This window comes from Nothobranchius furzeri, chromosome 11, assembly GCF_043380555.1.
Source record: "Nothobranchius furzeri strain GRZ-AD chromosome 11, NfurGRZ-RIMD1, whole genome shotgun sequence".
NCBI lineage: Eukaryota > Metazoa > Chordata > Actinopteri > Cyprinodontiformes > Nothobranchiidae > Nothobranchius > Nothobranchius furzeri.
The window spans coordinates 49,783,164-49,799,576 of record NC_091751.1 but is presented as its reverse complement, the minus strand read 5'-3'; the positions used below and the strand labels follow the sequence as shown (position 1 = coordinate 49,799,576).

The 16,413-nt window shown below is 44.2% G+C and overlaps 1 protein-coding gene across 2 annotated transcripts; it reads right to left on the bottom strand.

Moving 5' to 3' along the window:
• Positions 1 to 13,920, bottom strand: arf1 (ADP-ribosylation factor 1). Of its 2 annotated transcripts, none has more exons than XM_054741216.2 (5): positions 13,614 to 13,920; positions 7,596 to 7,801; positions 7,400 to 7,510; positions 954 to 1,078; positions 1 to 844 (listed from the first exon to the last, which is right to left on the bottom strand). In XM_054741216.2, the coding sequence occupies exons 1-5, from the start codon at positions 13,733 to 13,735 to the stop codon at positions 686 to 688; spliced, it is 723 nt and encodes a 240-aa protein (XP_054597191.1). In that variant the 5' UTR covers positions 13,736 to 13,920; the 3' UTR covers positions 1 to 685. The 2 variants fall into 2 exon arrangements, with proteins under 2 accessions (XP_054597191.1, XP_015812182.3); XM_015956696.3 differs by lacking the exon at positions 13,614 to 13,920 and adding an exon at positions 9,612 to 9,784.
• Positions 13,921 to 16,413: the final 2,493 nt, after the last annotated feature.

The following is a 16,413-nucleotide window of genomic DNA, read 5'->3' as shown; positions in this document are numbered from 1 at the left end:
GACGGAGCTCCAAATGGAATAAAGACTGTTTAGACTCTTAAATGAAAACTAAACGGTTGTTTCCACATTTACCTCTCACAGTACACAGATAAACAGTGTAGAGCTACAGGAATAAGTAAATAGTCTCTCTTCTAACTGATGATGTAAACAGCCATAAAAGTGATGGACCACATCGCATGGTCAACCTGAGACTATTAACATTTAATCTGCCTTTTTAACTAGAACAGAGCAGGATATCTGCAGCACCGTTTTACTCACTAACAGGAGTGAATCCCGCACAAATATATGAAATGTTCATTTCAGGGCTGTCATGTGTAGTCAGTGGCGATACTTTGCAAAATTAAATGCAAGTAGTGCATTTGTAGTTTATTGCGTTGAGGTTCTGGAGCCAAACCATGCTGGTAAGATCATTTCCTCCCTTTTCTTGATCAAAAGCCTTAACAGCCAGGAAGAGTGGAGCCACCACAAGAGTGCAAAAAGCTTACCTATTACCCAAAAATAATTATTTACAGTTACACAAAATAAAAAAGCATAACTAAAGCTTTACATCATTAAATCACCTGGCCCGTGAATCTGAGATCAAACCTGAGCCGACGGCAGCTTCCAGTATGAGGGAGCTCAGTTTTGCTTAAGTGTAAAGAGAAACATTTAAAGGAAGCATTAGTCGTCTCAAACACCCTCATCGTTAATGGTTCTTGAGCTGATTCGACAGCCAATCAAGTCCTTCATAGAGACCGTCTCCAGTGGTGGCACAGGTGGCCTGGATGTACCAGTTTCTGTTGCGCAGCGAGTGAAGGCCCAACTTGTCTGTGATTTCTGCAGCATTCATGGCATTTGGAAGGTCCTACAGAGAAATCGATGGGAGAGCATTAACAACCTCTTATCTGGGGGGGAAAAAACTCCCAAAAGCTGGTTATGACGATTTCCTGCTCTATAAAGATTGTAGTACTTACTTGTTTGTTGGCAAACACTAGTAGCACAGCATCACGCAGCTCGTCCTCTGCCAGCATTCTCACTAGCTCTTCACGGGCCTCGCCACATCGCTCTCTGTCATTGCTATCCACAACAAAGATGAGACCTAAAAGGAGAAAAAAAAGAGCAATTTTTATAGGTCCCATATCATGCAAAATCCACTTATTGGAGCTTTTGACCATGCTATATTGTTAATTCCCCATGAAAAACACCATAAGCATTTTTTGGCTTCACACAAGATTTCCTGTCACAGCTGCTTCTTCCCTTCAGCTCTGCTAAGCTATTGCCAAAGTCCGGTGCTCTGCTCCTCCCCATCCAGGTAGTCTCAAATCCAGAGCCCTCCTTCCCTGGACTAAACGCTGACGTGCACTCTCTCACCCCTACTTCACACTGGAAGCATCCGCGATGCAAAACTTTTCAGACGCGTCCCAGAAGCAGGATCGGGTTCCATTTCTTCCATGAGCCGCTTCTAGGACACGCCAATTTCCGCAGTTAACATAGGGCTAGACAGCAAATGACAAAGTTTCAGTGTGAAGCGTCTGATAATTTTCAAAATAAAAAGTATATTGCAGCAATGCAATTACATATCTATGTTGATTATACCTGTGGCCTCACAGCTTATTTACTCCCTGCATTGTTTGTTAAATGCAACAGTGCTTTTCATGGCTTTAGTCCTGGCAGTGGGGAGGAACACCATATTTGACTACAAACAGCAATATCAAATGTGATTTCCTTCTTTTTGGTTTACTGCTGGATGGCATAAACAAACCTTAGAAGCTTCGAAGAAAACATGAAATCTCGTGTCAACTGGCGGAAGTCAAGGGATTTTTTGATCTCGCGAGTCCTGCAAGGAGCAGGGCGGAGAAGCCTCTTTGTGGCTGTGACTCTCCCAGTGTGTACTGGCGTGTGGCAAAGCTCGCGAGTAAACTGTTCTGCTGCTGTTCCGCGAGGCTGATGCCTCCAGTGTGACGTATGGGGTCAGAGTAGCTAGCAGGGAGTTCCTTTCTCATCTAGTCTGCACTTTAAAGGGACTAAGGAAGTTTGAAGTTTTTATGCTCTCGATCGCCACTCAAGCCTGACGCGTAACTGCAGCTTCAAGTGAGCTCATGCATGAGGTGCACATGCTGTACGTGCACACAGTGGCGTGTCCAGATCTTTTAAACTGGGGTGGCCCAGGTGAGGCACAACTTTGTGCATGGGTGGCACCAATTGTTATGCTTTTTTGTTTTACCCCCAAGCCTTTTGTGGACAATGAAAAGCCTATTTGAAGGTAAATTAGTGTGGTGACACCTGGGGTGGCCAATCAGATTCCAAGGGTGGCATGTGCTACCCCAGGCCACTCCCTGGACACGCCCCTGCGTGCACACTCCTTAACAAAAATAACAGCTGAGACAGTCCTGTGTGTGTGTGTCCCGGAGGACAGAAGAACACAGCAAATTAATAAAAATAATGTGCCTCTGTCTTTGCAGCTGCACTCTTGTCGGCCGTGCAGTGTGTGTGTGTGTGTGTGTGTGTGTGTGTGTGTGTGTGTGTGTGTGTGTGTGTGTGTGTGTGTGTGTGTGTGTGTGTGTGTGTGTGTGTGTGTGTGTGTGTGTGTGTGTGTGTGTGTGTGTGTGACCCGGAGGACAGAGGACAGAACACTCAGTTAAATAATTTGGTTCTGTACCTTTCTCTTCAGCACAGCCGACAAAGGTTTAAGATGAGTCAGTCCTCCTGCATGCTCAGATCATTCTCTTCCCTTGCTTGAAAAATAGTTCCAAAATGAAAGTTGAACCCACATCTTTTTTAATCCGTGAATTCAGTGCTTTTCGGCGAGTCTCAAATAAAAATTTAGGTGTCTTATTAGTGTAAAAAAATATATCATTAATGTAAAAAAGAAACTCCAAACAACAAATTCTGTTCACACCTGGAATTGAACCCAGATCTTCTACATGAAAGTCAGACATCTTACTACGTGAGCTAAAGCGCCAGTAACATTGAACCTATCTGTAACATTTATATCCTTGATGACAGCTGAAACAACATCAATCCAAAGAAAGGTTCGGAGCGAAAATGGCTATTTTGTTACTAATTTGCAGGAAATATCTAGAAGAAATTTCTACATAAAGTAGCTAAGGTCCTCAGAAATGTAGCTAGGTTCATCACTAGGTGTTAGGAACAGCGACAAAGTCGCTGAGTTGGCACTACCTCTCTCTCTGCTGCAAAAGCTACGGATAGTAAATGCTACAGGCTATGCCTGAGCGTGAACGCGCATGCAGCAGCCTGCTTGACCCGAGCAGCTCTCTTTTTCTGTGATTTTACAGAAAAACAGGCAATTACAGTAAAAATGCCAGGGCTCATTCTACAGGACCAGAGCATTGCAGGAGAATGTATGAAGAAGAAATTTATTATTTCTATACATGTTTTGGCTGTCAAACTTCCTTAGAGTCCCTTTAAAGAATGTCTAGAACCCAAAAATAGATTTTTGTCTTCCAGAGGTACAGACTCCCCATCTAGTCTTCCCGATATTAATTTTATCTGCAGAAATGATTGGATCTTTCATGAATGTAAATTCAAAGAGTCGGAGGGTTACCGGGGTCCCACCCTGGAGCCAGGCTTGGGGTTGGGGCCCGTGAGCGAGCGGCGGGTGGCTGGGCTTTCGCCCATGGGGCCCAGCCCGAACCGGATACATGGGCTCATCCAACTGTGGACCCACCACCCACAGGAGGAACATGAAGGGTCCGGTGCAATGTGGATCGGGTGGCAGACCAAGGCGGGAGCCTTGGCGGTCCAATCCCCGGACAAGAAAACTGGTTTCTGGGACATGGAACGTCACCTCGCTGGCGGGGAAGGAGCAGGAGCTTGTGGCAGAGGTTGAGCGGTACCGGCTAGATATAGTCGGACTCGCCTCGACACATAGCATTGGCTCTGGAACCCAAGTCCTTGAGAGGGGTTGGAGACTCTCCTTTGCTGGAGTTGCTCCGGGTGAGAGGTGGAGGGCTGGGGTTGGCTTTTTGTTAGCCCCAAGACTCTCTGCCTGTGTTGGGGTTTAGCCCAGGGGACGAGAGGGTAGCTTCGGGTCGGGGAATGGGTCCTGACTGATGTTTGTGCTTATGGGCCAAATGTCAGTTCAGAGTACCCACCTTTTTTGGAGTCCCTGGGACGAGTGCTAGATAGTGCTCCATCAGGGGACTCCATTGTCCTGCTGGGGGACTTCAATGCTCACGTGGGCAATGACAGCTTGACCTGGAGGGGTGTGATTAGGAGCAATGGCCCGCCTGATCTGAACTCGAGTGGCGTTTCGTTATTGGACTTCTGTACAAGCCGCAGTTTGGCCATAACGAACATCATGTTCAAACACAAGGATGCCCACAGGTACACTTGGTACCAGGGCAGTCTAGGTTGCAGGTCGATGATAGACTTTGTAGTCGTATCATCTGACCAGCGGCCGTATGTTTTGGACACCCGAGTGAAGAGAGGAGCGGAGCTGTCAACTGATCACCACCTGGTGGTGAGTTGAATCAGATGGCAGGGGAAGATGCCGCGTAGACCTGGCAGACCCAAACGCATAGTGAGGGTCTGCTGGGAACGCCTGGCAGAAGAACCTGTTAAGACGGTCTTCAACTCCCACCTCCGGCAGAGCTTTGACCGCGTCCCGAGAGCAGCGGGGGACATTGACTCAGAGTGGGCCTTGTTCCACTCTGCGACTGTTGAGACGGCTGTTGCTAGCTGTGGTCACAAGGTGGCCGGTGCCAGTCGTGGTGGCAACCCCTGTACCCGCTGGTGGATACCAGAGGTTTAGGGAGCCGTCAGGCTGAAGAAGGAGGCCTACAGGGTGTGGCTGGTCTGTGGGTCTCCAGAGGCAGCAGACAGGTACTGGATAGACAAGCGGGGTGCAGCAGTGGCAGTTGCCGAGGCAAAATCTCGGGCGTGGGAGGAGTTTGGTGAGGCCATGGAGAAAGAGTATCGATCGTCTCCAAAGAGGTTCTGGCAAACTGTCCAGCGCCTCAGGAGAGGAAGGCAGCAACTCGCTCACACTGTTTACAGTGGGGATGGGGAGCTGCTGACGTCAACTGGGGCTATAGTCGGGCAGTGGAAGGAATACTTTGAGGAGCTCCTCAATCCCACCTATGCGCATTCCGAGGAGGAACCAGAGCCGGGAGACCTGGGGATGTACTGTCCAATCTTGGGGGCAGAAGTTGCTGAGGTAGTGAAACAACTACACAGCGGAGGAGCCCCGGGGGCAGATGAGGTTCGTCCTGGGTATCTCAAGGCTATGGATGTTGTAGGGCTGTCATGGTTGACACGTCTCTGCAACATTGCGTGGTCATCGGGGGCAGTTCCTGTGGAGTGGCAGACCGGGGTGGTGGTCCCCATCTTTAAAAAGGAGACCTGAGGGTGTGTTCCAACTATAGAGGGATCACATTCCTCAGCCTCCCTGGAAAGGTCTACTCCAAGGTACTGGAGAGGAGGGTCCGATCGATAGTTGAATCTCAGATTGAGGAGGAGCAATGTGGTTTTCGTCCTGGCCGTGGAACTGTGGACCAGCTCTATACCCTTGCAAGGGTGATTTAGGGGGCATGGGAGTTTGCCCAACCAATCCACATGTGTTTTATGGATTTGGAGAAGGCTTATGACTGTGTCCCCAGGGGCACCCTGTGGAGGACGCTCCAGGAGTATGGGGTGGGTGGCTTTCTGTTAAGGGCCATTCAGTCCCTATACCAGAGGAGCGTGAGTTTGGTCCGCATAGCCGGTAGTAAGTCGGACCTGTTCCCGGTGAGGGTTGGACTCCACCAGGGCTGCCCTTTGTCACCGGTTCTGTTCATTATCTTTATGGACAGAATTTCTAGGTGCAGCCGTGGTGTGGAGTGTGTCGAGTTTGGTGGCAGGAAAATCTGGTCTCTGCTTTTTGCGGATTATGTGGTCCTCCTAGCTTCATCCAGCTCTGACCTTCAGCTCTTGCTGGGTAGGTTCGCGGCAGAGTGTGAAGCGGCTGGGATGAGGATCAGCACCTCCAAATCTGACCATGGTTCTCGACCGGAAAAGGGTGGCTTGCCAACTCCGGGTCGGGGAGAGGTCCTACCTCAAGTGGAGGAGTTTAAGTATCTCGGGGTCTTGTTCACGAGTGAGGGTAGGAGGGATTGGGAGATCGACAGGCGGATTGGTTCAGCATCTGCAGTGATGCGGGCGCTGAGCCGATCTGTCATGGTGAAGAGGGCGCTGAGCCAGAAAGCCAGGCTCTCAATTTACCGGTCGATCTACGTCCCAATCCTCACCTATGGTCATGAGCTTTGGGTAATGAACGAAAGAATGAGATCGCTGATACAAGCGGCCGAAATGAGTTTCCTCCGTGGGGTGGCCGGGCTCAGCCTTAGAGATAGAGTGAGGAGCTCGGACATTTGGGAGGGACTCGGAGTAGAACCGCTGCTCCTCTGGATCGAAAGGAGTCAGTTGAGGTGGTTTGTGCATCTGGTCAGGATGCCTCCTGGACGCCTCCCCGGGGAGGTGTTTCGTGCATGTCCTGCCGGCAGGAGGCCCCCGGGTCGACCCAGGACACATTGGAGAGGTTACATCTCCAATCTGGTCCAGGAACGCCTTGGGGTCCTGCCGGAGGAGCTGGTGGAGAAGGCCAGGGAGAGGACGGTCTGGAGCTCCCTAGTTGGGATGATGCTCCCGCGACCCGGATAAGCGGAGGAAGACGACAACGACGACGACATGATTGGATTTTATTTTCACGAGCTCTTAAAAACCAAAGCAAGAATGTGACAGTGAATTTACCACCAATGTGTGCATGCATGTAGTTGCATGTATCCATGTGTATTTGTATGTGCGTATGTGTGTGCATAAAGGTTTACTCTCTGTTGATCATTCACATGTAAAGGTATGAGGTGAATGCGTATATAGGTTTTATGAATATGTAAATTGATTGTTTAGAATCTATCTGAAAGGCAATTTGAGACAATAAAGTTGTCTTGAGTCTTGAATATCAGAGTGGGTTTTCAGACAATTACTTCTTCAAATATTAAAGCCAGACAGGTCAGGGCAGCGAGTAAAGCTAAAATCCTAACCTCTAGCTGAATGGTTATAAAGTTTGATTGGTACGAATCTGGGACGAAATGGGACAACATTTCATCCTAGCAACATTTTCTCCTCGTCAATAGCCAAATGGAACATGACAATCAGCCTACATTCTGTGGGTCTGCAGCTGTGTACTATTATGGTATTCACACAAGTGGAGGCGGGGTTTAATCAAATCCAAACGCCTTGTGTCTGAGTAAAAGTAATGGCTCGCAAAAATAACATTTTGGAAAAAATTACATCTCAGTAAAGCCAATGATATTTGATCATATGTTGGGCCTTATGTTGCCCTGCAAGATGGAAAATAACATGATACAAGCCATTTTAGGTGAAGCAGAGTAAATAAAATCTAAAACTAGTGAAACATTACCTTGAGTGTTCTGAAAATAATGACGCCACAGCGGTCTAATTTTGTCTTGACCACCAACATCCCAAACTGTAAAACTGATGTTTTTGTATTCTACGGTCTCCACATTGAAACCTGAAAGACAAAAACAAAATTACATTAAAAATAATCATATTAAGACGAAACATGTTCCAGAATGTGCTGAACATGTTTGACTCACCTATTGTGGGAATGGTAGTCACAATCTCGCCAAGTTTAAGCTTGTACAAAATAGTCGTCTTTCCTGCAGCGTCAAGACCCACCATGAGTATCCTCATTTCTTTTTTCCCGAACATTTTAAAGAGTCCTGCAAACATATTCCCCATGGTGGCTGGTGATGGTAAAGTCCTCCTAACCAAAGAAAATATAAAGTGGCACCCCAAAAACCTGAAAAGAAACAGATATGGCTGAGGTAAGTAGTTGGTTGACAAAAAAAATGGCTGCAACAAATAAATCATTACAGCTGGGTTGAGATTAGTCACATGTGGGAAAACGTGACAGACATGCCCAAATGATGGTTGAAGTACATAACTACTATTAGACAACTTTGTAACTACCAAGAAGAATGATTTGGCCTTAATACGTTTATCTTAAGAGTCCTAAATTTAAATAAGATGAGTGACTATTCTTGAAGATAAACTTGCATTGACTGTAGCACATAGGATCAAAAATCTCCATTACAGTTGCTAAAGCAAATTTGAAACACACGTTAGCTTAAAATATTTTTTATTCCTCTTTAACAACATAACAATATAGCTATAACTATATTGTAGAGATAAAAAATGAAGTGGCTTTCTCATATTTTTCTAAAAACATTCAAGAACAACACATTTTGGATCGAAAGCAACCATTGGACAATCTGGCTGTAGGTCTCACTGAACCGCCATACCTCCACCCTTCCCTGGGTCCTCCATTCATTACGCACTAGTATAATTAGCAAAAGAACACCACTGGTGACAAGATCGTGGCTCAATATCAGAACATATGAAACAGCTGGCTGCTACCAATTCAATTTTAAGACAAATTACCAGAGTACCTAAAAAAAACACCATTTGAAGTCATGAACAAATGATGTTTGGATGTAGAAATGTAATACATTTAATATTTTCAAGATAAAAACACTAGAAAGAAGTGCTAACGAACACATGGAAACAGATGGACAGGGTGAGCAATCTGGGTTCTGGAAAGCCAATATCCAACTTGTTTTAGTTGTTTCCCTGTTCCAATACACTTGATTTTAGTCCAAAGTTGATTAGCAGGCTTTTGCAGACTTTGATGACCTGCTGAACAAGTGATTCAAACATTGAATCTAGTATGTTTGAGCAGGGAAATAACAAACAGGGTGGCGAGCCTGACCATGATTCTCAAGGGCCACTATCCTGTAGGATTTAGTTGTTTCCCTGCTTCAACACTCAATCCAGTGATTAGATCACCCATTCAGCAGCTCATCGAGTTCTTCAGAAGCCTGTTAAAATCAGGTCAGTTGAAGCAGGGATTTGGAAAAATGCAGGATAGTGGCCCTCCAGGACCAGGACTGGGCACCAGATGATTAAAATAAAATGAGCTCCGATTACATATAATTTTTTTTAATACTGCTGTGATTGATCAGCTCAGAAACACTAAAACTGACTGTCATCTAAATGCTCCTTAAGTAAAAAAAAAATGCAGTTAAAACATGGTTGAAATAAATAAATGTTTGCAACACTTTAGCATCTAGGGATTATTTAAACGAGGGAGTGCCTCAACTACGTCATCTGTAACATTTTACATTTTTATTTCCTACTTAAATGGCAGTTTTAAAGGACTTATTTTAGTAAGGACACCAGAGCACGACTTTGACTAGCTGTTATGCTAAAAGTTGTTCAAGTACGTAAACACCGACTGTAAGATGACGTTGAGCAATGTTACGGTTAAATCAGTTTTAATCATTTGATGGTGTTAATGCCGTACGGCATCTTTCGAGACACGTACATGAAAATGAATAAATCCGATATGACGTCAAGGAGATAAGAAAATACTAGGAAAAGGACAAGCGTCGTCGACACAATAATGTCAAAAGTGGCTTCCCTGATTAAAATAATCAGCCACACACTCGCGTATTCAAGCCCTTAATCATCCAATTACGTGTATGACTACAGTAAGTCATGGTAGGCAGATTAAAATGTCTATATTGTTTTATTAAAGTATCTACACTTACTCCTTCGAAGTATTTCCGTCCCTAAAGGCGTTCCCTTCTTCACAGGAAAATGGCGACACTTGACACGTCAGAACTTCCGCAAACTTCAGTGGTGAGTGGACCAAGGGGTATCGCCCCCTGTGGTCAACGGGGATATTACATCCACATCTACTCATCATATTGATCCATACAACTAGCCTGGCCAGACTTGAACAGGGAGTCTGGCTGGCCAGGCTACCATATAACAAGATTCCATTTAAAAACATATAAAATATATTGGCAATCATGTAACAAAAGACCCGAAAAGCTAAAAAATACGTAATTGTCTAAGATATGCTTATAAATTATACAATTATTCTATTGCAGAATAAGCACAATAGCAGAATTCAAAGGAATCGTTTGGACATTATTAGGAAGAACCACAAAATCTTTTAAGAAATTAAGTACCATCCAGAGTCTTAATTTTTAGATTGTATTAACACAATGGGTGGTACAAAAAGATGGAGACTTTTCCCTTTATAATTATTTTAAAAATGTTTTTATTCTGGTTTTATTTTCTTGTACCTTGAAATATGACATTTAGTATTACGTGTATGCATTTTTTTTACTTTTATAACCATAAATTGATCTTACGTGTTCAAGACATAATTGTAAAACAGATAAAAAACAATACAATTAATGAGTAAAGAAATAATCAGAATAAATGAAATACATTTCTGCTGCTCACCATTTAAAAGTTTTTATCTCCATAATTTTTGTGAACAAAGCAACAGGTGAATTAAACTAAAAAATAAATTTTAAAACATTTGAAATAACATTTTAAGTAACTGAAATGTATTTTTATGAAATGTTTTTAAAATTTAAGTAAAATGTTTTGGATACATAATGTGTTTTAAAAAAATAAAAACAAATAAAGGAGCAATGCAAAACATTGCCACAGGCTAAACTCTCCCACAAGGGCCAATTTGGTGTGCCACCCCCAAAATTTCTTTGGCCCCGTATGGCCACCCCTAATCAAAATTCTCTGGAGGCAACTTCTTAGGGTTGTACAACCCCCCAAGGCGCTTCACATCACAATCAGTAATCCACCAATTCACACACACATTCACACACTAGTGGGGATGAGCTACAATGTCGCCACAGCTGCCCTGGGGCACACTGACGGAAGCAAGACTGTCAATTCCAAAAACCGGCACAATCGGTCCTGCCGACCACCACCGGCAGGCAAGGTGGGTTAAGTGTCTTGCCCAAGGACACAACAGCAGCATTCTCTGGTGGGAGCAGGAATCTAACTTTCCAATTGCTGGACAACCTGTTCTACCCCCTGTAAAAATACAGCTGATCTTTTTCAGTTCTCCTTTTTTCTAAGAAAAAAATGGGATGACATCAAATGAAAATAATGTGTCCTAACTTTTTGAACTGTTCCTGCTAATAAAACAATAATAAAACAATAAAAATGAGTCATTAGAAAGGTCATTCCAAACATTAATAAATATTTTTCTTTGAAAAAATGACAGAATAATTGCATTCTTTATTCAAGTGGACTTATCAGTGGACTCAGTGGTTTCCTTTAAAAAGCAGCTGAAAACTCACCTGTTCAAGCTGGCTTTTGCGTGACCTTCGTCACCTCCCTCTCCTTATGCCGCCCTTCCGGGGATCCACTGGTTTCCCTCTTTCCTATTCATTTTCTTTCTCCCTTTCCTTACATTTTTTTCTTTTCACCTTTTAAACATATAATCATTTTTGAAATCTTTTAATTGAAAAATATATTTTGTTTTTGTGAAGGGCCTCGTGGTTTTTATCTTGAGAGGCGCTATATAAAAGATTGTTTTCTTTCTTTCTTTCTTTAAGCTTTGCACAGCGTTTAAACATGTATAAACTGTCGGATTAATTTAAATTCACCAAGATGTTTGTTTTCAAACTTCATTAATTCACCTTACGTTTCTAGCACTGCCAGGCCATTAAGAAAGAGACTAACCCTGTTATTGTTGGGAAAGTTGAATTTTAACCAGGGTCAACTATGCCTGCTAACCCCAGCAGAGGGGGCAGCAGGAGGGGAGAAGGCCAGAGCAGAACAGCAGGAGGGGAGGAGGATAAAGGACCACACAGTGAAGGCTCATACCGCCTACTGTCTCACCCCTCTACCATAATTTGTGCTTTTGTTCGACTGAAAGGCAACGAGATTGCTTTCAGCAACTGCTGTCTTGACTAGAAATCAATTATAACTGAACTTCAGTGAAGTAATGTCTTTTAATTTAGCTTTCTTAATCACTTTATTAGATAAACTAAATGTTAGTGATGCACCAATATGAAATTTTTGGGCCGATACCGATAGCCAATATTAAGATCACTGTCATGGCCGATAACAGATATTTGCCAATGCTGGCATTGATGCTTCTAAACTCATCAGATATTGTTTAGAATGAAAATTATTAAAGCTGAATTTACATTATCATGTACACACAACACACACATTTACGCTTCTGAGATGATTATAATCATTGTCACATGACTAAACACCCCCCCCCCCCCTCTGAAACAGGTAAACAAATGGAGACAAGATGTTTATGTTTATGTTTATTCATTTAGCAGACACTTTTATCCAAAGCAACTTATCCAAATCTGAGACCATGGTTCTCGACCGGAAAAGGGTGGCTTGCCAACTCCGGGTCAGGAGAGAGGTCTTACCTTAAGTGGAGGAGTTTAAGTATCTCGGGGTCTGGTTCACGAGTGAGGGTAGGAGGGATTGGGAGATCGACAGGCGGATCGGCTCAGCGTCTGCAGTGATGCGGACGCTGAGCCGATCTGTCGTGCTGAAGAGGGAGCTGAGCCAGAATGCTGGGCTCTCGATTTACCAGTCGATCTACGCCCCAATCCTCACCTATGGTCATGAGCTTTGGGTAATGACCGAAAGAACGAGATCGCGGATTGAAGCGGCCGAAATGAGTTTCCTCCGTAGGGTGGCCGGGCTCAGCCTTAGAGATAGGGTGAGGAGCTCGGACATTCGGGAGGGACTCGGAGTAGAACCGCTGCTCCTCCGGATCGAAAGGAGTCAGTTGAGGTGGTTTGGGCATCTGGTCAGGATGCCTCCTGGACGCCTCCCTGGGGAGGTTTTTCGGGCATGACCTGCCGGCTGGAGGCCCCCGGGTCGACCCAGGACACGTTGGAGAGGTTACATCTCCAATCTGGTCCGGGAACGTCTTGGGGTCCTGCCGGAGGAGCTGGTGGAGGTGGCTGGGGAGAGAACGGTCTGGAGCTCCCTAGTTGGGATGCTGCCCCCGCGACCCGGACCCGGATAAGCGGAGGAAGACGAGATGAGAGACGAGACGAGACATTATAAAACATTTAATGTATATTTTTAAAAAGATATAAAAAATCTAAATGGCATATCTTTTACAACTAGACACATGGTGGTATTTACCATTGCTGATTCATGACATTTGAGCTCTAATTGCTCATTTTTAGGCTTTTTAGTTCAAGAACAAACAACAATGCCAACTGATTGAAACTGCAGCCTGTAAAATGTACTCAACTCAAGTGTTTTTTTAAAGCAGTACAATCGGTACAAAGTAAAGAAGTAAGTCCCGTCCAACAAATCCAAGTACAACAGCTGGATGTCTGAGCATCTTTAAATGTGTCTGTTTCCAAGACACCAAGTGGACCACTAGAAAGCAATTATTGACACCAAATAAAAGATTCACTCTGATAAATAAAATGCAAAAAGCAAAAAAACAATGGCTTTCATTCAAAATTTTGCACCAAAAGAAGCTACAGGCATAGACTCCCCATTCTCCTTTTAATTCACTCTTCTGCCTGACTTAGCCAGTCCACATATTTCAACTCAAAATAATATTTTCCCTATAGTACTTGTACCTCTTATACTTTTACACCAAAAGCCTTGAAGAAAAGTTTGAAAATAAAGCTGTAATAACTTGGGATTTTTACTTTACAGCCTACTAATGAGAATTTCAACAATACATAAACTTAATTTATTGGTCAGTAATATCAAACGTAGTCACATACCATGCAGCGAGGCGAAGAGGCAGTATAGATCCTAACGATAATGCTAAATCCTCCGCACTCCACAGGCTAACACAAAGGTAATATCCATCCAACGTGCTCTTCTTCCATCTTTTCGCCTTCATATCTCACCAGATACTGACAGTTGTGATGTGTGGACACACGACTAGAAATAGGACAGTAGGGGGGGGGTGTATATATGAAACACACACCCCTCTGAAAGCACACACACACAAACACACAAACGCAAACAAATTTTGATGGCACCGCTGGTGTACACGCCTAACGTTCTCCCACACAAACAAAAACTGCGCACACGCAGGCGCACAAGTTTTTCTTTTTTGGGATACCTTTTTTTTCTTAAATCTTCTCTTTATTCTTGGTAAATGTCTCCCCAGAACTCCTCTTTTGCCCACCTGGGGGGCCACAACCGGGGGGATGGCTACAGTAAAACTCCATAGAAAACAACAAGGCCTGACTGGAACCAAAGCCACTATGTTAACATTTTGGTAATAAAAATACTAAATCGTTCATCAGCTCTGAGATATCGTTAAATAATCTGTGGCAAAACCAGTTTATATTTATGTTTTGTGTGCTTTGGAGGAAGTTTCTGAATAGAAGAGGGCTGCCAAGGGGCAAAACAGGCTGTGCAGTAGGAAGTGGGTAATGTCTCAGTAGGGGCCTGACTCCCCTCTGAGACAAGGCCTAGCAGAGATAAAAACACTCAGTAAGGGGCTTGGGAAAGCTGGTGTGTGTGTGTGTGTGTGTGTGTGTGTGTGTGTGTGTGTGTGTGTGTGTGTGTGTGTGTGTGTGCGTGCGTGCGTGCGTGCGTGCGTGCGTGCGTGCGTGTGTGTGTGTGTGTGTGTGTGTGTGTGTGTGTGTGTGTGTGTGTGTGTGTGACAGCGACACAGAGAAGGACTGTGTCAACGCTTTGGTCTTTATGCATTACAAATACATTTTCTGCTAGTTTCAGATGCTTACATGCTATATTCAAGGACATTTTTCAGATTTGGGGTTTTTGGAGTTTCGATAATCATAAAAATCTTGATAACAGATGCGCATTAGGAAACGACCCCGGGACAGCAATTGGACTGCTGTGTGTGAGTCATACAAAGGAGCCAGTTTGGGCCAAACAAGGCTGGAACTCGGATGGACAAGCATGGGATGCCTCCCTCTGCGTCTCATGTACTGGATTATGGGGCGGGCCAAATCCCAAGGTGGTGTGAAGCAGAAACAAACCGAACATTATTACAACGACCTGTATCGTTGCCATGAGAGGGGTCCATGCTGGCTTCTTCCACTGGCAGCAAGTCCCACTGGGCACCCTACCCCACGCCTCTCACAGTAGGGGGCGCTACAGAGAAAGACGGGCCGGGGCAAAAGGATAAATGTGCACCAGTGTCGCCTGCCAGTCACCTTTGTATGGCGATTGTCGGCGCCCTGAAAAGGTCGTTAAGGGGATTTACATAAAATTTTGCACTCCACCCCGGGTACATACAGAATTGCTCGCCTGTGCATTACTACACAAAGATTGCTTAGTGTTATGACAGCATAGAACAATAGACGTTGCTATAAAGGTATAGATGCCGTGTATACTTCTACTTCTAGATCAATAACAAAAGGTTAAAAAGCAAATGGAAGATTTGATTTGGAAACAATTGAACGTATCCATAAACCTTAAAGTTAATATAAGTGTTGTTCAGTCCCTGACCCTCCAAAATATTATTTCAAGTTATCATTTAAAATTCAAAATGGCCCCAGGATTTAGGCTTAAATATAACACAAATGTTTCTTTTTATTTGTGACCTTTTCAGCCACAACTGGCATTTACCACGTGGAACCATTGGTGTTGATGGGAGATGTCCTGAGACATCCGTGACAGATGGTTGAGACAAGCTCCCCAAAGACGTACTTGCTCAGAATGAACATGGGCCCTTGGGTTAGGGAGGGGCAGTGTATCAAGAGTGGGAATCGCTCGCTTGCAGGATGTGGGTATACTGGCAAGGTGTGAGGGTATGCATTGAACCAAACCTCCATGCCAGAGAACTGGATTTCCTGAAGGATGACTAAGTTGGACGTGAGGTTACCCATGGTCGAGTTCCCAGCACCTTCACTTGGCCTACATTGAACCGGATATTTCATCATAGCGTATGAAGTCAAAGGCTGTTTTGAATGCAGCATGTGCCACTCTTTCTTTGAAACGTACATCAGGGCGTCAACATGGACTGTGATGATGAGCTTTTTCAAGATGAAACAATAGAGAGGATGAAGGTAATTCTTTGAAAGACTTTCTTGTCTTTCTACAGTGGGTTGGTTTGAAGTTGATTCATGTTTGCTATGTATACACGTTTTTAAGGGCTGTCCCACCCCATTAGCTGTTTTAATCCAACTATATCCCAATGGAGAAGGGATCAAAGATTGCAGTGTGAACCTGTTGCACCTTGGGGTAAAAGACTGCTTCAATGCAAAACGTCATGTTCAAAAATAGATTTTATTCGTTTTCCTCGTCATCTTGAAGCTAAATGCTCCTTCAAAATCTTATGTTGGTTCTCCAGCATTCTGTTATAGGAGACATTGACAGGCAGACTGTCTCCCCTTGGGCCCATTGAGAGGCCCCACAGTGGCGGACCTATCATGCTCCCAAGCTTGTCCAAACAGTGATTTCTTTTTATTACCACTGACAAAAAATCTGTGTCAGTCATGCAAGCTCCTCCAACAAAATCCTCAAATTACAAAAAAAAAAAAAAAAAAAAAAGCATCTGAGCCATTGTGCACTGTAAAAAAAAAGTCCAGTGAACTTAAA